The sequence below is a fragment of the Odocoileus virginianus genome, chromosome 20, assembly GCF_023699985.2.
Source record: "Odocoileus virginianus isolate 20LAN1187 ecotype Illinois chromosome 20, Ovbor_1.2, whole genome shotgun sequence".
In the NCBI taxonomy this organism is placed as follows: Eukaryota; Metazoa; Chordata; class Mammalia; order Artiodactyla; family Cervidae; genus Odocoileus; species Odocoileus virginianus.
In genome coordinates, this window is record NC_069693.1 from 8,900,308 (window position 1) to 8,922,914 (window position 22,607).

At 54.5% G+C, this 22,607-nt stretch overlaps 1 protein-coding gene and 1 long non-coding RNA gene across 2 annotated transcripts; one reads left to right on the forward strand and one right to left on the reverse strand.

The window, feature by feature from the left end:
* Positions 1-1,397: 1,397 nt before the first annotated feature.
* On the reverse strand, positions 1,398-1,977 carry LOC139029832 (uncharacterized). The gene is made up of 2 exons (XR_011482067.1): positions 1,761-1,977; positions 1,398-1,610 (listed from the first exon to the last, which is right to left on the reverse strand). It is a non-coding gene; the product is annotated as an uncharacterized lncRNA (long non-coding RNA).
* EXOC3L2 (exocyst complex component 3 like 2) lies at positions 1,953-22,605 on the forward strand. The gene is made up of 12 exons (XM_020898210.2): positions 1,953-2,134; positions 6,253-6,791; positions 9,686-10,319; positions 11,890-12,001; positions 13,002-13,103; positions 13,198-13,298; positions 13,493-13,603; positions 15,075-15,210; positions 18,073-18,195; positions 18,663-18,818; positions 19,611-19,732; positions 21,959-22,605. Exons 2-12 carry the CDS (start codon positions 6,269-6,271, stop codon positions 22,230-22,232), a joined length of 2,394 nt encoding a protein of 797 aa, XP_020753869.2. The 5' UTR covers positions 1,953-2,134; positions 6,253-6,268; the 3' UTR covers positions 22,233-22,605.
* Positions 22,606-22,607: the final 2 nt, after the last annotated feature.

Sequence of the window (22,607 nt, forward strand, 5' to 3'; positions counted from 1 at the left end):
ATAGAGGCTGAATCCGCCCAATCCCTTCCCAGCCCTAGCGCTGACAGCCGCAGTTCTCCGAAACACCACACGAGGGCAGAAGATCACCTCCCTACACAGGTTGCCCACCACTCTTCAGGGCTCACCCTGGTTCCGTAGTTCCCAGTATGGTCACCACCTCATTTCCCAGATGGGGAGACTGAGGCTTAAAAAAGGGAGGCTGTGGCATGGATAACCTTAAAAACTTATGCTCATCAAAAGAAGCATACCAAAGACCACTTATTGTATAATTCCATTTATAAGAAATGGGCTTCCCAGGTGGCTCAGTTGTAAAGGAATCTATCTGCCAATGCAGGAGATGAGGGTTTGATCCCTGGGTCGAGAAGATTTCCTGGAGAAGGAAATGGCAACCCATTCTGGTATTCTTGCCTGGGAAATTCCATGGATAGAGGAGCCTGGAGGGCTACAGTCCATGAGGTTGTAAAGAGTTGGATACAACTTCACAACTAAACAACAACAAATTGATATGAAATATCCTGAATAGGTAAATCTTTAGTGACAGAAAGTAGATTCAGGGTTGCCAAAGGCTGGGGGGAGAGCGCAATAAGGAATGACTGCTAACAGGTTTTAAGATTTAAGGATTTCTTTTTGGGGTGGTGAAAATGCTTTGGAATTAGATAGTGGGGATGGTTGCCACAACTTGCAAACATACCAAAAACCATTGACATATGCTTTAAAAGGGTGAATTTTATGTCGTAAGAATTACAGCTCAATAAAAAATTAAGTTAAAAAAGAGGGAGAGATCCAACAGTGTCCATGGCCCATAACAGATGCTTGGTTCCAGCCCGGCCAGCCTTCTCATTATCATGGGTCCACACTGACTTGGGGAGGACAAAACCTGTTTCTCCCCTTGCCCTCTTGGCCACCAAATCAGCCCCTTCCCCGGGGCCCTCTGCTGACAAATCCAATCCTTAAATGGAGGCCTTCAGACCTTGGAATCTTAACCCTTGATGCATTTATCCCAACCTAATGTCCCCAGAGCCTTCACTGGGGCTAGGGGAGAAGGAGTGATCCCTGAGCCCAGCTCCTGTCCCTAATGTCAACCCTACCTCACCCCAACCCCAATCGAGCTGAGGCAAGTGATCATTCTCTCAGGCCAAACACCTGGGATACTCTGCCTGGGAACCCAAAGGGCCACCTAAGCCTAAAACCTAGCCTTGAAAGTAACCCTAATCCTGCATCTCACTCCATCCAACCCCCAACCCATTTCTAGCCCCAACCCATCTGCCCTCTTCATCCACAACATCCCATCCTTAGCACTGCTCTATCCCCATTGGTGCATTCCATTAACAGATCTTTACTGAGCACCTACTCTGTGCCAGGTGTGTATTTAGAGCTATCACAATGAACAGGGTAAGCAAAATCTGCACTGAATTTATGTTTAAATGGGACAGTCAGAAAATCTACCAGGGAGCCAGAGGGACTTGATCATTTCAGGTTGTAGAAAGTGCTACAAAGGACCTGACAAATCAGAGCAATGTCTCCGGGGAGGGAGGAGAGTACGTGGCGGGCAGAAGTGCTTTTGCTGGTCGGGAACCTCTCCTTGGAGGAAAGGACGCTGGAGCTGAGACCTGGGTAATAAAGAGAAGACAGGCGAATGAAGGCCTGGGGACGGGGGCTTTCAGGCAGAGAGAACCACAGAAGCAGAGCCCTGCCCAGGGCCACCCCTGAGGCCTCCAACCAGCCCCTGGTCCCGGCAGAACCTTCCTCCATGTCTTTACCTCAGGGCGGGGAGCTCACGAGAGAACTTCGGGGCCCACAGCCAGCATGGGGTGTCTCCGGGGGGCACCCAGGATGGTGTTGTCACCTTGGAAGGTGTGAAGAGCAGACTGGGGGGGTGCCAATTCCGGTCGGGGTGGATGAAGGTGGGGCCTGACTGCAGCCTTGTCCCTCTTCCCAGCCCAGCCACAGCCTGGCCTAAAAGGGCAGACAGATAACAAGTCCTTCCCGCCCCTGGCCCCAGAGAGGGAGGGGTTTCCTGACAGGAAATTGACCTCCTCTAACCCCCCCTCCTCAGATCCAAGCTCTTGGCAGTCCTGCCTGAAGTAGCCTCAACACAGGACAGCAGCAGGGACAGAGGGACACTGACAAGGAGGTAAGTGTGCAGGAGGAGGGGAGTCACGCGCCCCCGGCGCCTCTGAATTGGGGGCTGGACCAGAATTTGGGAGAACGTGTGCCCTGAAGCCAGGAGAAGCTGGGGGCAAAGAGAAACTCTAGGACCTGACCTGGCTGCGGCAGGGGGGGGGGGGTGTCAGCCAGCAAGAGGCTGGAGGGAGGAAAGGGGGAGCTGGAGGAGGAGGCTGCAGGGCACACCATGGGGACTCTGACGATCCAGGCTGCCAGGGAGTCATGCAGAGCTTGGAAGCACCAAGGGAGAAGAGAGACACAATGTCATTGGGTTGGAAGCTCTCTGAGTTCAGGTGGGAAGGCTGCGGCCAGAGAGGGACGGGCAGTCTGCTCCGTCCCCAAGAGATGGGGTCCCAGAGATGGGAGCGGTGACCAGGGTTGGGATGGAGATAGAGCAGGAGGTGGGATGAGGCTGGCATTGAAGATGTAGGTGAACCTGGAACAGGTAGGTCTGGTGACCGAGTTGTTTGCGGGCAGGGTCTGGATTGGGGTTGTGTAGGACACAGCTGGTCAGGACAATTCCCTGATCATAGGCATGGGACTGGAGGTGATGACTTCTGCACACAGGCCGGCCGGTCTGCAGAAGGTTCGGGGCATTGGGGAAAGGCTGGCAGCAAGGAAGAGGAGGAGGAGCCCAAAGAGGGAAGCTCTGGTGGCCAAGACATCCTGCGGGGGCCTAGAGGCTGGGGGGCTTGAGGGATCCCTCGGAAGTGAGTCAGGGGCCGGGCACCCGGAGGCCGACAAGGGGTCTGGAGGGGGCAGGATGTCGGAGTCAGGTTGCAGAGGTAGGTGCTGGAGCCAGGAAAGGGAAAGACGTTGGGGTCAGTTTTGGGAAAGTGTTGCAGACAGGTCTGAGGATGTTGGAAATGATTGGGCAGAGGAGGAGTTCCAGTTTAGGGGTCGATGTCTGAGCTGGAGTAGGAATGTCAAATCTCCTTTGGGTGAAAAAAGATCTAGTTTGAGTGGTGCTGACTTCCGCTGGAGGGAAATCGAAGGCCCCTGTTTTGAGAGGGAGGTGGAGTTTTCTTGGGGGGAGGAATGATGGAGCCAGTTCTAGGGGATGACGGAGCCATTTTGGAGATGAAGCCTATGGAGCCCAGCTTGGAAGATGAAAGAGAATCAGTATGTGGTGTGTGTGTGTGTGTGTGTGTGTGTGTGTGTGTATGTGTGTGTCTGTGTGTGTGTGTGTAAGTGTATGTGGAGGGGCTGGCACCAATTGCCCACAGCCACAGGGGTTCCAGGCAAGGGTTGCCATGGTGACTGCCTCCCGTGGGGATCGGGGACCATCAAGACTGGAGAGAGGCTAGGATGGTGTTTTGAGGAACAGGAGGCTTGAGAGACAATGGCTAAAGTCTAGAGGCTGAAGTCAGGGAGGAAAGAAGTGGGGTCACCACCAGCAAAGGAGAGGCTCGTGCCCACAGCCCAGCCAGCTCAGGGCCCCTTCAGCATCGGCCTCCTCCCAGTGCCCCCGTGCACCCCTACATCCAGTGCCCCGTCTTGACCCTGTCCCTAACCTGCTCCGACTCTGCCCCGGTTGAAAACAACCTATGTGTCTGGCCAGAAGAGGATGTGGGAACATCTGATACTTTACACATTTTATCATAGTTGCACAGTGGAGTACAGTATGCAGCACTAATTAGAGCCACAGAGACAGGCATGGACAAATCTCACATGTAAAATGTGAGGAAAGAAAAAGCAAGTTGCAGGGGATACATGTAGTAAGACAGTGTTTATAGAGAGTTTGAAACCACACAAAGCAATGTGCTATTTCTGAGTACTAGTCTGGGTAGGCAAAGGGATGGCTTTCCTTGGGAGAGGGCTAGAGCGGGTGGGATCAGGGAGGGGTGTGGGGCGCTTCAGTGCTTTTGCAACGCTTGAGTCTTTGTTCCCTGACCTGTGTCTAACCTGTGCACTCGGCGGTGAAAGCAGAGTCCTAACCACTGGTGCGTGCTAAGGCACTTCAGCTGTGTCCAGCCCTTTGCGACCCTATGGACTGTAGCCTGTTAGGCTCCTCTATCCATGGGATTCTCCAGGCATAATACTGGAGTGGGTTGCCATGCCCTCCTCCAGGGGATCTTCCCGACTCAGGGATCAAACCTGCATCACTCACATCTCCTGCGTTGTCAAGCGGGTTCTTTACCACTAGCGCCACCTGGGAAGCCCCCTAACCACTGGACCACCAGGGAATGCTCTGCAATGCTTATTTATTTAGAAAACAAAAAACTGAACCCAAGAGAGCATATATTTGCATTAGATGCAGCTAGGATTGTAAGCACAAGGGTGTTTATTAAATTTGTTTTCTATACTTTTCTGAATGTTTGGACTATTTCATTGTTTTCAAAAGTGCCCTTCCGGAACTTCCCCAGCAGTTCAGCAATTAAGACTCTGCCTTCCAATGCAGGGGGTGTGGGTTCAATGCCTGGTTAGGGAACTGAGGTTCCACACGTGGCCAAAAGTTAAAACAAAGGAAAAAGAGCCCTTCACAACTCCCCAGTGCCCTCGGGAGAAAGCTCAGGCCCTGCCTTGTGACTTCTGAGGCCCTGCCTAGCCTGCTTCTTGCTGACCTCTCCAGTTTGACTTATCATTCTTCCTCCCCCACGAGAAATGAAGCCCTTGCCCCCTTCCTTTGTTTCCTGTTTGGCCCCCATTCTTTCCCAGAGTGCCTGCCCTGGGAACTGAGGACACAGTGGTGACCCAGACAGTCCTGACTCAGCCCTCTCGGGCTCACAGCCCCATCCCGACAGTGATGACCCAGAGTGGGAATATCAAGGAGGGGAGCACCTGATTCAGCCTGGGTATCCTGGAGAGCTTCCTGGAGGCAGCAACATCTGAGCTGGGTCCCAAAGCCTGAATGGACCATGGAGAACAGAATTCCATGTAGAAGCAGATGTTGAAGCCCAGAGAAGCCTGGAGGAAGGAGGAAAATGTGGGATAGTGCTGATGAGGGATACAGCTGGCCAGCCTGAATTTTGTCCTGAGGGCACTGGGGAGCCATGGAGGGTTAAGAGAAGGGGAGGGGCGGGTTTGAGCCCTAACGAGGGCCTCAAAGGTGCACTGGAGGACTAGAGGCTGGAGATCAGGGAGGAGGCTGAAGCAGAGAAGAAGGAGGGGCTTGGACTAGGGTAGGAGCCATGAAGAGGGAGGAGACAGGGATGTAGATGGAATGGGCCAGACTCTGGAAGCTTCCAGCCCCACAGGGGCAGAGACTGGGTCTGCCTTGTCCACCGCTGTGTACTCTGTGCCTGCACAGGGCTGGACTGATACAAATACCTAGTAAGTGTGTATGTGTGTGTGTGTGTAAACACGTGTGCATGTATGTGTGTGTGTGGTAAAATCTATACATCACTAAATTAACCACATTAGCCATTTTAAAGTGTATAGTTCAGTGGCATTTCATGTATTCACAAGGTTGGTCAAACATCACCACAAATTCCAGAACATCTCCATCCCTCTAAGAGGAAACCCTGTACCTATTAAGTGGTCAGGCCCCAGTCCCTTTCTCCCAGTCACTGGCAACCACTAATCTTTCTGTCTCTATGGATTTGCTTATTCTGGATCTTTCCCAGGAAAAGTTTGCTGGAGAAATGAATGAGGTAGAGGTAATAGGAGTACTGACTGGATGGGGAGGAGACAAAGGTGCCCGAGAGTATGAACAGGATGCCTGGGTAGATGGTGAGGTGTGGTCTGGGTCCCCATACAGGAGGGGACCTTCCCCTCTCAGCCTGTTTTCTCCTGGAATAGGAGGGTCCCAGGGCAGGAGTGAGGTAGGGGAAGGGTCTGAAGGCCAGTGCTCTGGAGAAAGAACCCAGGATCTAGAATCGGACAGGCCTGGGTCTGGATCCCAGCTTTCTCCCTGAATCACCATGGGACGTTAGGCTTTTAAGAGCCTTAGTTTCCTCATCTGCAAAATGGGCATAGTGACAGTGCTCACCTCATGAGGTTGTGCAGATTGCAGGGGTGTGTAAGTGCTCAGACCAGTGCTTGGCACACATGCTTCAAAATGCTTCAAATACACAAAGGTACTGTCATCAATGCCACCTGTCACCAACAATACCGATGGTCCATTTCCCCCCCTCCCGCCCCCAGGTCCTCTCCTGTCAAAATGCCCATCCTGAAGAGTCTAGGGGTGGCAGACTCTAAGGTGCCCCGGGCAGGCACACTGCCTCTGAGGTCCTCTCGGAACCCCTTTGAGGAAGTCTCAGGACTGGAAGAAGAGGAGGCTGGGGAGCTGGGGGCTCTGCCCAATGGAACGTCATGTCGTCGCCGAGCCACCCTGGAGAAGCTGGCAGGCCTGTCCCCCTTCCGGCTGGGCAAAACCCCTGGCCGGCGGGCAGGCAGCCCCGGGGATGGGCAGCCTCGCTCTTTCCTGGGCCGGGTGCTGTCGCCAGGAATTCGCAGGAGCTCAGCAGACTTTGGCCTCCTGGCCAGGCTTCAGGGGATCCGAGCCCAGGGCGATGAGGAGGCAGCTGGAGAGGCTGCACGGAGACTGGCCTTCCTGAGACTGGGGCGTGGGCCCAAGCCCCGGCGGGCATCACTGGCTGAGAGGGTGGTGCCCGCAGGTGAGGCGGCTCCCGAGCCCCCGCCCAAGGTCCCAGAGCCCCCGAAGGTGAAAGAGCCCTTGTCAGGTGAGCTGGGAGCCCTGCCCAGACCTGGGAGAATCACAGGGTCTCTACCTGTGACATCATTGCCATTCACATCTCCAATTTCCATCCGCCCACCTCCATGGACAGGGCCAGCCCGTCCCTCCTGCGGTCCTAATCTCCATCATCAAGCTCCAGCTTCAGTCCCATCTCCACCCGCAGCCCCAATCTGTCCCTTTCTCCACCTGCCGCCTTCGACCTTGCCCCGTCCAAAGACAATCAAATCACTAACTCTGGCCTCATCTCCTCCAACCCCCTCCCTGTCTCCAGTTTCAATCCTCTTTCCCTTACTCCTCTCAAATTCAGCCTCAATCCCATCTCCTTTCAAAGTATCCACATTTGACCTTGACCTTAAACCCCTCCCTAACCTCCACAGTCCACCCCATTCCCATCCTTAGCCCTAATTCTGGCCCCAAACTCCAATCCCCACCTCAACCTACTCCTTCACCAATCTCTTCTTTTCTTCCATCCCACTCTGAACCCCAACCCTAACTACCTCAATCCTAAACTCCCAGCCCCAGCCTCCACCTTCAACTTCATCCCTACTTCCACTTACGCCTAAGTTTCATCTTCAAGCTCAGGCCCATGCCTAATGTCTCCCTCCATCTCCCGGCTACATCCCCCTAAACCCACCTCCGCCTGGGTTAGTTTCCTGTTAGTACACAAACTGGCTGACTTAAGACAGCAGACATTTATTCTCTTGCAGTTGAAGAGGTCTGAAATCAAGGTGTTGGCAGGGCCATGCCCACTCTGAGACCTGTCTGGTCTCTGCCAACTTCTGGCACTTCGCTGGGCATTTCTAGCTTTGTAGCTGCATCCCTCCCGCCTTCCATCCGCCTGTGGCCTTCTCTATCTTCACATCATGTTCTTCTCTGTGCCTGTCACTCTTGGTGTCCAAATTTCCCTTCTTATAAAGACAACAGTCACACTGGATCAGGGCCCACCCTGTGATCCCATTTTAACTTGATGACCTCTGCAAATGGCTTATTTCCAAATAAGATCCCATTCTGAGGTATTAAGGGTTAGGGCTTCACATATCTTTTTTTTTTTTTTTGAGGTGGGGGGGATAAACACAATTCAACTCATAATGCCACTCTAGCTGTATCCTCAACCCTAGTAGTACCCCAAACCCCAATGTCTTCCTCAGTGCCTTTCTGGTTTCCAGTCACACTTATTCCAACCCCATCATCTGTCTCCACCCTGACACAACCACATGCTTATTCTCAACCCATCCCTTTTTCCAAATGCCGTCTTTAACCTGAGAGCTATGCCCAACACCATGACAACTGCCAAGCAGTCCAGTCCCGTGCTGTGGCCCGTTCCTTTCCTCTCATCCCACCTTCAGTCCCGTCCCTGTGTGCAATCCTTTCCCCTCTTCCATCTCACTCCCAACCCCCAACCCCAGGTCTATCTCAGTGTCCCCCTTCAACCCCACTCACCTCCCCAACGTCCTCATTCAGTTCTAGTCAGATTCCCAGCCCCCATTTTCAACCTTAACCCAAACTCAACCTCTCAGTCCCAATCCTAACCCCCAACCTCCAACTTCAACTCTCCACATTCCTAACCCCAGCTCATCTCCAGACTTCTTCAAACTCACCTCCTCCTTTCCCTCCTCAGCTTCCACCTAAACTCATCTCCAACCCCATCCTTACCCCAAAGCCCAGACATCATCCTCAATTCCTTTCCCACCTCCCTCTTTAGATTTCCAGTACCAACCTCACTCTCATCCTAAACTACCGCATCCCAACCCCCACCTTCACCCCATCCTCATCTCCAGCCTTAACCCTGACACCCCACCCCAACCCCAACCCTGTTCCAATCCCCACCTTCATCCAGCCCACCTCCAGCCCTGTCTCTATTCCCCAACCCCCACCCCGGCCTCCCCACCACGGACAGCCGTTGTTGCTCCAGCACCGGAGTCCCCTTTCTTCATCCTCTGATGCCTTCCACATCCTGCATCAGAGGCTATTTCAGCCTGGCGCCCTAGGGACTGGGAGGGCACTGCAGGGAGGTGCAAAGCGGGTGAGTGGAGCCCCCGCCTTCTGGAAACGGATGGGCAGAAATAGCACTGGCCAGGAAATAGTTTCTCTGCCAGGGAGGAAGGGGAGTGGGGGGAGGTGTTGGGGGTAACCCTGGGCCACTGGGACCCTGCTTCTGCTTTCACTCAGAGGCCTCCCAACCCCTCAGAGGACTCCCCTCTCCTGGGGGGATGTGAAATCACCAGAGAGCCAGGTCACCCCCACAGTTGTCTGCACCCCAAAAGCCCCACCTCTGGTCCTCACATCCTCCTCCCACCTCCAAGCCCCCATCTCTCCTGTCACCTGGATCGAACTGTCCTCCTCCAGCCTCTCCACTTTCCCTGATGCCTTTTAAAAAAATCTTCATGCACTTTTTCTATCCTATCTGCCCTCAGCTCCCGTGACCCGTCCCCATATCTTAACCCACCACCTGATACTCTCTTCCCAGCCCTGACCCCTTACCCCAAGCCCTAATCCCTTCCTTCTTCCTCAACCCCTACCCTCATCTTATCCTCTTCCTAATTAGACACCCTCTAGTCTTTTGACCTCCTTCCCATATGCAGACTCCCTCTCCCATCACCAACCCCCCTCTTCCCTCCCCAACCCTCTCCTGTCTCCTCCGTTTCCTGACTCTCTCTTTCCCTCCTTCATCCTCTCTCCCCCATCCTCCCCGCCCCAAGTCCTGACCCCTTTCCACATGCTCTCCATTCTCCTCACCTTCCTCCCTTGACCTCCTCCTCCACTTCTGCCCCCATCCCCTCACCACCCGTAACTTTCTCCCCCTCGCCTCCCACCTTTTCCCATTCTTCGCCCCCTTCCGCCCCGTTTTCCAGCCCCTGATCGTCCGCTTTGCGCCCACAGTGTTGGAGATCCTGAGCTTGATCCAGCAGCGTGAGCTCGCGCGGGCCGACGAGCACATCTTGGAGCTAGAGGCCGAAGAGCTGGCGTCGTCGGGGGGCGGCGCGCCCGGGCCGCCCAAGGCCGAGGGCGCGGGCGGCGGCCGCCGGGCGCGGGACGTGGCTCTGCTCTACGAGGCCCTGCAGCGCGAGATGTGGGCGCTGGTGCGCGAGACGCTGGCGGGCCCCGGGCTGGGCGCGGGCGCTGGGGCGGGCGCCGTGGCGCAGCTGGGCCAGGTGTTGGTGCAGGAGGAGGCGGCCGACGGGCGCCGGGGACCCGAGGCTGCCCGCAAGCTGCGTGCCCGCTGGGCCGAGGCGGTGGCGCGCGCGGCCCGGGAGCGCCTGGAGGCGGCGGCGCCCGGGGCGCCCGGGGGCCTGGCCGGGCAGTTGGAGGCGCTGCGGGGACGGCTGCTGGAGGACATGGGCGTCGTGCGGGGCCGCCTGGCGCCCTCCTACCCAGCCGGCCTGGGCGCCTTCGGCATCTACCTGCGCGGCTACCACGGCGCGCTGGCCGAGTGGATCGGGGCCGCCGCCCGCCGGAGGCTGCCGCTGGCCGACCGCTACGCGCTGCTGCACTGGCACAACCAGGTGTACCCCAGGTGAGCTGGGGGCCAGCCGTCAGCTGCCCCGAAGTCGCGTGCGACGCCCCTCCCTCCACCCGGTCCAATCCCGGCCTCTTCAGACCCTAAGGACCCTGGACTTTCAATCCTAGAACTTGAACATCTTTGACCCTTCCAGACTCGGCACTGGTGACATTTACAGTCCGAGAATCTTCTGGCTCAGCAAGCTTTCCACGCTAGAACTCGGCAACAGGAAGCTTTCAGATCCTAGAACCTTAGTACCAGCCAGGAACCTTAGAATCCTCAACATTTGCACTCTTAGAATGTTAGCACTGCCCACCCTTCCAATCCGAGAATCTTAGCACCAGTGACCCTTTTCCTCCTGAAATCTTGGCACTGTTGACCCTTAGAATTCTAGAACCCATACAGCACTCTAGCCTTCACTAGCCTTCACAGTGCTCTAGCCTAGGGCACTAGCACTGATGACTCTTTCAATCTTAGAACTTTAGAATTGATGACATTTTCAATTCTAGAACCTTGGCACTGATGAGCCTTTGAGTCCTATATACCTTAGTGGGTATTTTTTTTTTTTGTCTGCCATGTAAGGCTGTGGGATCTTAAATCCCTGACCAGGGACTGAATCTGCTCTCAGCAGTGAAAGCTCAGAGTCCTAATCACTAGACCACCAGGAAATTCCCCATCCCCTCTTTGGATCCTAGAACTTTGACACTGTTGATCCTTCACAGTTTTAGCCCCTTGAATTCTATAATCTTAGCATCTAGAACCTGAGTACCATTTTCACTTCCAGTCCTAGAATTTTATAACCATCAAGCCTTTGGACCTTAAAACATTCCATTCTTGTGGCCAGAGGATGGAATACCATGATTAGTAATAACTGGGTCACTATGGGCTCCAGGGAAAAGGGATCAGCCACACCCAAACCACACATTGGACGGAGAGGGAGTGGGTGGTTCCTCATCAAAATCAGGGTGCTGACACCAGAAGAATAGTAAGGCAACAGTTACCCCCAACCTACATCCCATCTGTTCACGCCAACCGTCAGAGGGGGAGGCAGAATAGGGAGTCTGGGATGTCGAGATGTTAAGTCTGACTTGCAGGGAGATGGGGCTTCTGGCTGAGGGGATGCGATGAGCCAAAGGCTGGTGTGTGTGGAGGTGGTAGGAAAGTGTGAGGAGAGTGGTGGCAAGGCACAGGCCAGGGCATGCAGAAGGGCAGAAGCCAGGAGTGAGGGCTGATGGGGGAGGCCTACCAGGCGAGGCCATAGGGACTAGGGCTAGAGGTGGAAGGAAGCTTCTGTCCTGTGAACCTCTGGTGGGTGAGACCTTGCGTGCCAAATTGTCACGCCTGGACTTGATCCCTCCAAGTCTTGCCCGGACACCATCCATCAGGGAGCTGACTCAGAGAGCTGGAGCCAAGGGAGCAACAATTCCAGAGACTTCCTTAGAGGGATGAGCAAAGCTGGCCCCAAGGGAGGAAGGGAGTGGCTCGGGTCACAAACACAGAGAGGGTGAAGGGATGGGTGTGGGGAGGGTTCCAGTTGTCCAGCCCCAGCTCTCACAGACCCCCTGTCTCTTTCCCCCACCCCTAGAGAGGTCCTAGGTCTGGTGGACATGGTTGCTCTGGAGAACGGGGAGCTGGGGCCCCTTCTGTCGCCCGGCACCCTTCGTGGCTTGGAGGATGAATGTGTCACAGACGTGAAGGTACCCAGAACTTGGCGTTGGCGATCAGGAAGCAGGAGGCACTCTGTAGAGAGGGAGGGGTTACACTGGGCTTGAGGGGCCTCTCCCCTCCCCCTTTCCCTATTTCCATCTCCCTTTTCCCTTTATGGACTTCTGAGTTTTGTCCAAAAGAGAGAAATTAAGCCCATACTGATCAATTCTGTCTCATGTTCAGTGTATCTCAAGCACCTAGCCGGCCATAGGGACACTCAGTAAAGGTTCAATATATTCAGACACTTCAAATTTTACAGCAAGACAGAGTCAGTCACAGGACCTCAGCTCACAGACCCAAGGATTCACAGAAAGAGGGCATCAAAACATCTTTGCATATAAACAGGGCTGATAGTAAATAAACATGCTGAATAACTGGCCAGACACAGTTACCTTTAAGCAGAATGGCCCTTCTGTAAACACCCATCCCTGCCACTGCTGTGTTTCTGGTCTAAAAGCCAGTCCTGCCTCAGCCACAGAAATCAGAATCTTTGCAACTCTAATTCTAGTTGCAATTCTGATTCTAATTAGTTTGATTCTAAACTTGAAGTTTTGAAATTTAGGCTAGAACAAGTCTAGATTCTCAGACTCACTGAACTGAAGACAGCGCAGAACTAGAGAATCAGAGATGTGTAAACCTGAGAACCTCAGATTCTTGGAATTCTTGACTCACAGAATTTGGAAACCATGAGCGAACTGTTTTGTGGAACCTGCCAACAGAGTCTTAGAATCATCAGATAATGAGAGAATAAACCCTCAAGCCCTCTGGTTATTTGATGGAGGTGCCTTAAAACCACAGACTCTTTAATATCAGGCGCCAAATTGTAGGCTTAGGAATGGAAAAGGCTGGGGCAGTTTTCTGGGCAAGCCCCTCTCTGGTGTTACCTTGATGAGCTCACAGGTAGAGTCCAGACCTGCTGGGGCCTAAGGTATGGGGATGGTGGTGGGAGAGGCTCCAGGGGTTCTGACTCCTGTCTCTACCCTCCTCCAGGCTCAGACGCGGGCAGCCCTGCTTCGAGTGCTGCAGGAGGACGGGGAGCACTGGGGGAGCACGGAAGACTGGTCCAGCAACCTGGCCCAGGACGTGTGTGAGGTACCCGGCGGGGAAGAGGAGGGAGAATCAGGCGGGGTGGGAGATTGGGACCTGGCACCCTCCTCACCCCCTCCTCACCCGCCGGACCACACAGCTGCTGGAAGAGCACACAGAGCGAGCGCCCCGCATCAGCCAGGAGTTTGGGGAGCGGATGGCCCACTGCTGCCTAGGAGGGCTGGCAGAGTTTCTGCAGAGGTACGGAGGACTGGGGGTGGGGGGTGGGCACCTGGACCCGGGATCCAACAGAGAGAGGACAGATGAAAGTGAATCAAGATGGTCAGGGGCACCTCTGTAGGGATCACAGGTTTTGCAGGGCTGACTACCCAGCCAGGGACCCTTATCCTGCGGTGCTCCATCTGTCTGCCATTTCCCCTTTCTCCTCCCACCAGCTTCCAGCAGCGTGTGGAGCGATTCCATGACAACCCAGGAGTCCGCGAGCTGCCACCCGACACCTACATCAGCAGGACCATCTCCCTGGTCAACTGTGGCCCCCCTCTGAGGTGAGAGCATCCACAGGGTATGGGGGAGATGCCAGTCCAGGGTGACAAGCTCAACTGGGGTGCCTGGATCCTGGGTGGGGGCTGCACACCTGGCCCTGAGAGGCACATACAGGGGACCTGAGAATCCTAAACCCTGGGAGTCCTAGAAAGAACCACAGCATCACTAGATAACAGAGTAATGAAAACCTGGGGGTGTTAGAATTACAGGAACCTAGAAGCCAGACTCTAGGAATTACATTATTTTTTTTGAATGTTTTTATCTTACTTGTATAGTTGATTTACAATGTTGTGTTAATTTCTTCTGTACAGCAAAGTGATTCTGTTATATTACTTCCCTTTTTATTGACTTATTTTTAACTGAATTTTTAAAATTGGGAGTGCATTCAAGATACAATAGGGCATACAATGAAAAGCTTCCCTCTGTTACCCTCTGGTCCAGTTATTACTAATGTCTCCCATATCTTTGCAGGGGTATTTGATATATTTACCAGTAAATATGTATATATATGCAGAGGCACACTTCATGCATATGTATAGATATGCATGCATATGCATATTTCATACATATACAAGTAAATATATTACTATGTGCATACATATTATTCCTTCTCTTACAAAAAAAAAAAAAGAAATACAGGAACTTCCCTGGCAGTTAAGACTCTGTGCTTCCACTGCAGGGGACAAAGTTTCGATCCCTGGTGGGGAACTAAGATCCCACACGCACATGCCTTGCATCATAGCCAAAAAAAAGGGGGGGATGACTCCCCCAAAATACAAATGGTAGAATATTGAACACACTCTGTCCTTTTCCCTTTTACACCTTGGAGGTCTTTCTGTGAGCACCTGAAGAGTTCCCACATTCCTCTTTCATATCTGAACTGTTGCCCACTGTCTGGATCTGCCATCTTCCATTTAATCTGTCCGCAGTGGGTGGACAGTGGCCTCCACTCTTTTGTACAGAAAAACTTGGCACAAGTGTGGAGACTCAGGGAAATATGCTCTCAGTAGGGGGTCTGCTGGAATTTGGGCAGAAAGTGCCAAGTGCCCTCCAAACCAGGTTATTCTCCTTTCAGTGATGGAAATGATCATCAATTGTTACAGTGACAGAAAATGAGAAAGGTAGAATTTTAGAATGATCGTCCTTTAGAATCACAGACTTTTAGGATGGAGGCGTCCCCACTCTCACCCAGAAAGCACCAAGAGAAACAGACCCAGAGAGACTGCTTCCTGCCCACTACATCCCCCTAGACTCCCAGACAGGCCACAGAGCCCCCCAAATCCCCAACCCTCCAGACATCCCCTGATATTTCTCACCCCAGGCCCTCCCCAGAGCCCCTGACTTCCGCCAGCTCCCCCTCTGACCTGTCACCCCTGTGACCCACAAAATAGGGTCCATCTAAGGGGAGACAGGTCCAGACAGTTGGGCTGAGATGTTGGGGTCCATGACTTTTGGTGCCATGGATCCCCGCAGGGCTCTGGCAGAGCGCCTGGCCCGAGTAGGGCCCCCTGAGAGTGAGCCGGCCCGGGAAGCGGCAGCCAGCGCTCTGGACCGTGTGATCCGACTCTGCCACCGCGTCCTGACAGACCTACTGTTCCAGGAGCTGCAGGTGAGAGGCGGTGGGCTGGGGTGGGGCCAGGGTAAGGGGGTGCCCCCACATCATCCTGCAGCTCCTTTCAGCCCATGACTCAGTGTTTGGGAAGCAGAGGGGGTGGGGTGGGGAAACAGCTATATCTGGGTGGTTTAGGGGGGTGGAGGGGTGCAGGAAGGAAGAGGCAGGAGGACATGGTCAGGGGGAGGACAGCCATCAGTGGGAAGGGGACTTGGGACTGGCGGAGCTCCTCCTCACTGAGGTCCCCCCCAATCCCTGCCCAGCCTCCCCTAGTCCCAAGAGCCCCATTTACGCATCTCTGGGCTCCTGCACATGCACAGAGGGGACGAGGTTCAGAGACAGGAGTCAGGGGCTGGTGGGAACACCGGGGAACAGAACTGACAGCTGTGTGTCTCTGGTTGTAATTTGTGTTCAGTCCATGCTGTGTATCAGGCTGTGTCCCGCCTCTGCTTAGAGCCCTCCATGGCTCCCAGCTCACTCTGGGCAAAGGCCAAGGTCCTCGCTGTGGCCCCCCAAGGGCCTGGAGGGTCTGCCCGTTCCCTCCCTGACCTCATCTCCTCCCGCTTCCCTCCTTGCTTATTCCACTGCAGCACAGCCACCCGCCAGCCACTCCTTAATGTGTCAGACGCATTCCAACCTCAGTGCCTTTGCACCTGCCGGTCCCTCTGCCTGGACTTCTCTTCCCTCAATAGCCCCAGAGCTCCCTCTCTCACCTCTTTCAAGTTTTGACTCAAATGTCGCCTTCTCAGAAGGACCTCCTCTGACTGTCCTATTTAAAATAGAAGCCCCTTGAGACTCCCCCTCCCCCCGGCCCCGGCTCTGTTTGTCTCCAAAGCACTTATCACTACCTGCCATGCTATATCCTTTGCTTTTTTTTTTTCCCCCAATCTGTCTCCTCCCACTGGAATGTTAGTTTCTCAAGGGCAAGGATTTGTTGGAATGCTTCTAAAATAACTTTCTTGTAATGGAAAATTTCAAACATACACAAAAGTCAGCAGAATGACCTCCCGTGGACCAGCTCCAGCAAGTATCAACTCCACCTCTCCCCCCACCTCTCCTGCCCACTGGTTTCTTTTAAAGCACATCCTTAACATCCTGTCATCATCCATCAGCACTTCAACCTGTATCTCCAAAAAGATAAGGAATCCGGCCTTTTTAAACAAACATAATTCACTGCCACTCTCCTACCTAACAAATGGAACAATCAGTCCTTAATATCATCACATATCAGATCAGAATTCAGATTCCCCCCAATGGCTTATGATGATCACGCGCTTGGAGTTTTGTTTATCTCATTTTGCACTGTGTTCCCAAGAGTTATCTGATGTGTTCCCAGTGATCCACACAGGGCTGGGCCATGCAGGAAAGGCTCAGAGAATGTTTGTTGAATGACCCAATGGACAATGACCAAATGGGAATGAAAGTAAGTGAGCGTGGTGGGGGAATTAGGTACAGTCTTTATTCCAGGCCTGGCAGTACCACTTGCAGGTAGCGGGTCTTGGGCAAATGGCTTTCCCCTTGGGGTCTCTGTTTGCTCATCTGGAAAATGAGCACAGCCTTCTCAGATGGCTGTGAGGAAGCAATGGGCTTGCGGCCATAAAGTGTTTAGCTCAAGTCTTGGCTCTCGAGTACTGACCATTGTCATCTTCGTAAATGTACAGAGTTCATAGCAACAGCAACACTTCCGGAGTCGAGTGCTGTACTAACAGCGTCAGCTCGTTTGATTCATGCCTGCTTTCTAACAAAAGCCCACAGGCCTCAGTTCTGGAGGATCAGAAAACTGGGCTACTGTGGGATGAAAGAGCAGGAAGGGGGTGCAGGGCTGAATGGAATAGGGTACTGCTTCGGGCCCCCATGGACACCAATCTCAAAGGTGTCTGGGGACCGCCAGCTCCCAGTGTCCATCCAACAGCAGCATCTCCCCTCGCTTCTCCCAGCCTCCATCTCAGGGAGAGACCCACTCCCCATCCCAGCTCTGGGACCTAGATGCCGCCCGCCCTCCCGACAGGTGACCACCCACTACATCCTATGCATCTACTACCTGTATTTTCCTTGCCTCCTCACCCCTTCCCCCTCTTTCCAGACCCCTCATTTCTGCCTCAGTCTTGCCCCCTCCCAGCCATCTCGGTGAAGCCCAAAGCTGATCTGCTCCCTCTCCTGCTCAGAACCTTCCATGGCTCCCCAGTACCCTCAGGAGAAATCTGGAGATCCTCACACGGCCCAGGAGGCTTCTGTGCTCTGTTCCGTTCACCTGACCAGCCCTACCTGTCCACTGGGCAGTCATACACGACCTTCCCCCTCCTTGCCAACCCTAACTCCTTTTCCTGCTTAGACTGGCCCTTAGCTTGGTTTAACACTCTGCTGCCTCTTAAGTAATTATTTTTGAACAAAGGTTTCCCAATTTTCACTTTGCATTGGGCCTGTGAATTATCTAGATGGTTTTGCCAGCCACACTGACCTTTCTGGCCCTCTGATCTGCAGGCCCATCTGAAATCTGAATCTTTCTCACACTGGCTTTCCCCTGGATTCACTCACTCCCCCTGCCACTCTTCACTTGGCTAACAGTGACCATCTTCAGGACCTCAGCTCTGGGGACCCCTCCTCCAGGAAGCCCTCCTTGACTCTCTATGCTGACTCAGCCATTCCTCTCTGGATTTCCTAACCCCCTGGGAATGGGTCGGTCTCCCCTTCTGCCTGTGAGCCCCCAGGGAGGCAGGGCTGGACTGTCTCTGGCACTGCTGTGTCCTCAGCACTGTGCAGGAGCAGAGTTTGGGGAACAAATATTGACATGCTAAGTGAAGAAAGAGGGTGGTGGAAAGGAGGCGAGCCTCAAACCTCTACCCACTCTGTCCCACCCAGCCGCACTTTAGCAAGCTGATGCGCAGGAAGTGGCTGAGCAGCTCGGAGGCCCTGGATGGCATCGTGGGCACGCTGGGCGCTAAGGCCCTCGCACTGCGCAGAATGCAGGATGAGCCTTACCAGGTGCGTCTGCTTTGGCGGTGGAGGGGTGCGGGGTGGAACCCGGGAGGCCGGGGGGCGAGGGGCAGAGGGGAGCCAGAGTGCTCGGCTGGGAGAGACCTCTTCTAGGCGGGGAGCAACTCTATTAGGGAGAGATAGGTGGCGCTCAATCTGGGGTCTGCGCGGAGGGTGCCCACGGGTATCGGGGTGTAGCGGGGGAGGGGGTTGCCGGCAGGGTTGGGGCCACTCGGAGGTGGAGCTCCGGAGAAAGCCGAGAGGGCTGGGATGGGGCATCCTTTGGGGGCCGGTGGGTTCGCGGGCTGATTAGGGAGCAGGACAGGGGTTCCCCATAAGGAGTCAGGAGGACTGCCGGTGGACTGGGGGCAGGGAGGGGTTCCCGTTGGGTACCCGGAGTGGGCGCGGGCGGGTGGGAAGCTGGGAGAGAGGGTCATCGGCGGCTCACACCCCCTTGCGGCTTCCCCGGTCCCCAGGCACTGGTGGCCGAGCTGCACCGGCGGGCGCTCATCGAGTACGTGCGGCCTCTGTTCCGCGGGCGCCTGCGCTGTGGTTCCGCGCGGACCCGCAGCCGCGTGGCCGGGAGGCTCCGGGAGGACGCCGCGCAGCTGGAGAGGCTGTTCCGACGGCTGGTTAGTGCGGTCAGAGGGGGTGGGGTGGGGGTGGGGGGCTCTGAAACCAGGAAAACCTTGGCTTCCGGGAATCCGGGGACTCGATAGCCGGGGGCGGGGGCTTAGAATGAGACCCTCACACAACTTGTACCCAACTGTAACACTCTGATCTCTGCCCTCTACGGGTAAAAAGTCGGCTTTCTCCCAGCGGCGAGAGCTCACTCTGGGCTCAAATGAGAAAAGTGGTCCCCTATGCGTTGTTGTGGCGATTAGATCAGTTAAAGGGGCTTAGGACCTGGAATCCCGAACATTAGCTATTATTATTACGAGCACAGAGAGTCGCTAAATGCAATAGAAACTCAGAACTTGAGCGCTCCCAAATCCAAGCTTTTAAAATCAGCAAATCTTATTTGCACCCAGTTATAATCAGCAAGACCGGAAGGGTCTCACTCAGGCTATCCCGGGAGTTTCTAACCTAGAGTCCTTGGAATTTTCTTGTTAATTTGTGGGGAGACAACTGTAGATTCACATGTGGTTATAAGAAAGAGTGCAGAGAGATCTCTGGCATACTTTGTCCAGTTTCCCCCAATGGTAACATTTTGTCCCTGAGCCCCAAATTATCTACAAACAGTAGATTATATTACGGATTTTCCTTCAAATTTCCAAAGGTCCCAGATAATCTCTGACTACAGCCCACCCTCTGCCTGGTTTTACCGACGAGAAAACGGCGGGACCTCGGGAGAGGGTGGTTTCGAGAGGATAAACGTTGACTGGGGCCGAGGGTGTGAGCCCGGGGTCCTCTCTTATCTGCAGGAGTCCCAGGCCTCGTGGCTGGACGCCGTGGTGCCCCGTTTGGCCGAAGTTCTCCGCCTGGAAGACACGCCGAGCATCCAGATGGAGGTGGGGGTGCTGGTGCGGGACTACCCGGACATCAGGTGAGATTCCCCACCCCCCACGGCCGCCCCGTCCCTTTCTGCGGGCGCTGCCGCCGGCGGGGCCGAGGTCTCCCGCGAGCCCTGGCATATCCGTCCGTGCGTTTCCTGCCTCTTGGGCGAGGGCGGGAGGCGGCGAGCGTGTCTGACGGCCGTTTCCTGCTGGAAACCAGGGCATTATTAATACGATTTCCCTCCTTCTGCCGCCGCCGTCGCTGCCGCCGCCGCCACCAGGGCTCACAAACAAACAAGCAGTCACAGGAAGCCCGGGGCAGGGGGGGGCGCGGGGCCGCCCGGCCGGCAGGAAGGGCCGGCCCATCAGTTGAGCCGCGGGGGACTCGGGGACACGCAGGGGCGCACCGGAGCACACGCACTGGGATAGTGGCAGGGGCCGTTCAGGTCCTGATGGACTCTTTCCTTTCTCTGTGATCCTCTCTGAGCCTCAGTCTCCTCCTCTGATCCATGGGGACAATAAATAGTTCTCTTTTCAAATGATAAGGGGGAATGATTTACCATCATCCGTGGTGACAGCAGTAACAACACCAGTTCTTGACTATTGAGTCCTTAGGTCAGACCTAAAACAGCGTTCCACACACCCACTCTATAAGTAAGAGTTATTTTAGAATGAAAGCTATTTTAGAAATTCTTTGCAGGTAAAAGGCAAGCACTGTTCTGAGAGCTTAGCACCATTGGAGGCAGGCAGAGATTAACTAGCTGACCCCAAATGTCACAGCCAGCCAGCAGCAAAGTTTGGACTTGAACCCAGGCAGCAGGCGCTAAGCTGGTACTCCTGACCACTACACTACACTGCCACTTGCACAAGGTGGTGGTGGCAGTGTCCTACAGCGTTGGTCCAGCAGACAGACGTTCTGTATTCAGACTTTCTGTATTCACGCGCCACAGGACCCTGGAGTACGGCATCATCTGAGTTTAGGGTCAGGACTTGGGGCTGAAGGGAAGGGCTCTGGAACTGATTCAGGATGGATAGTTGTGGTTCTAAGGTGTGGGATTTGTATCCTTGGGAAAGCAGAGCATCCCAGAGTTGCACGGCAGTAGGGGTCCCAGCATTCCTGCTGGACTGGGGTTTCTGAACTTGAATCTGAACTTGGATATACAGCCCACCAGCTGCTATCCAAGTTTGAAAGGTCTCCAGTTGGCCTGGGAGGAGGGGTTCCAGAGCTGGAGCTCGGAGGGCCACGTTTTGCAGCTCACTTGAGCTGGAAGTTTCTTGAGTCCCATTTTAGATGAGTGTTTGGGAGCTACAGGGATTTCGAATGTGGAATGTGGACAGGTGAAGATGCTGAGCTGGATTGAAGGGGGTGGTAAAGACCCCAGAACTTTGTTTGAAATGAAAGTTCTGGAAAGGAATGTTGGGTGCAGGATATTGAATTGAAATATGGTGATTCTAGAGTTAAGTTTTGGATTCGGGATCTGGAGCTGAGATCGGGTGAAGGGAAGGTTCCGATGTGTTACCTTTAGGGGCGAAGGTTGTGGAATAGAGTTAGTTTTGAGCATAGAGTTTCTGGTGGGTGTGAGGGTCCCCAAGGTGAATTTGGAGTTCTGGGGGAGAATTTTGCTTGATAACAGTTCCAGGAATGGGATAGTGGTGAAGTGAGTGTTCTGAGGTTGAATCTGGATGAGAGTCCAAACAGCAGTGGTGGAGAATATTCTTGACCAGGTGTTGGGGTGAGGTGAGGGTTAGGATAGGGATGGGGGTGAGCACTTCCAGGCTAGATCTGAGTGGTGATGAGGAGTTGTGTGAGATGAAAGTGAAGATGAAGTTAAGGATTGCTACAGAGTCCAGAGCTGAAACACGCGAGAGTAGCAGGATGGTCATTCAGGAGTGGTCTGAGCTCAGCTAGGGGTGAAGATGGAAGGTTATTTTAATCAAGAGCTGAGATGGGATGAAAAGGAAGATTCTTGTTCTGGTTTTGGAGGTGAGGGCTCTGGAATCCATTGTGAGTACGGGGATTTGGAACTAGTTGGGAGGGAAGTTCTGGAGGGGGGCTGGTGGGATCTAGGGGAGCTGGTGGGAAGGACATGATCTAGAGGGGCTGGTGGGGAGGGAAGATCTGGGGAGAACTGATATGGAGGAGGAATCTGGAGAGAGCAAAGGGGCTCCAGAGCTAAGACAAGTTCTGGAAGAGACGGCTGGTGGGGTGGGTGTCCCAGGCAGGCTGGGAGTGTATCTGGAGGCCCCCATGCACCTGTCCCCTCCTCCACCCCCAGGCAGAAGCATGTGGCAACGCTCCTTGACATCCGTGGTCTGCGCCACACAGCCGCCCGCCAGGAGATCCTGGCGGTGACCCGGGACCTGGAACTCTGCGAGGTGGCAGCCCTGTCCCCACCTCGGGACCGCGCCTTCTTCGCAGACATCCCCGTGCCCCGGCCACCTATCTGCCTCAGCCTCCCTCTCTTCCTGGGCCGCCTCCTCTCCCCGCTGGCCTGCCTGCCCTGGCCTCGGCCTCCGTCTCCTTCTCCATTACGGCGGCCCCAGGTCTGACGCTGAGACTCTCCTAACCCCGCCTCGGTGCCCCCATCTTTGCTGCTGACAGACCATCCCCCCCTCCACCGACCCCAACTCCAAGCCTGGCACCACAGACCCTTGGGCTGGCAAGAACCTTAGCGGTCTTCTCCCCTCCCCCCAAACTCCCTGTTCCGAGGAGAAACCTGCTAGAAGGAGCAAGGAGTTCCCAAGGCCATGAAGCCCGTTCCCAGCACCACCTCCCCAGCCCAGTGTGGGGTGGGTGGCGTTTTGGAAGGCTGTACACAAATATCCCAGGCCCCCCCTTTCCCCTCACCTCAAGGTCTGGCCTCAATCCAATGTATTAAGGAACGTACGATACTTAGAATAAAGAGGTTTGTATTTAACACAAGG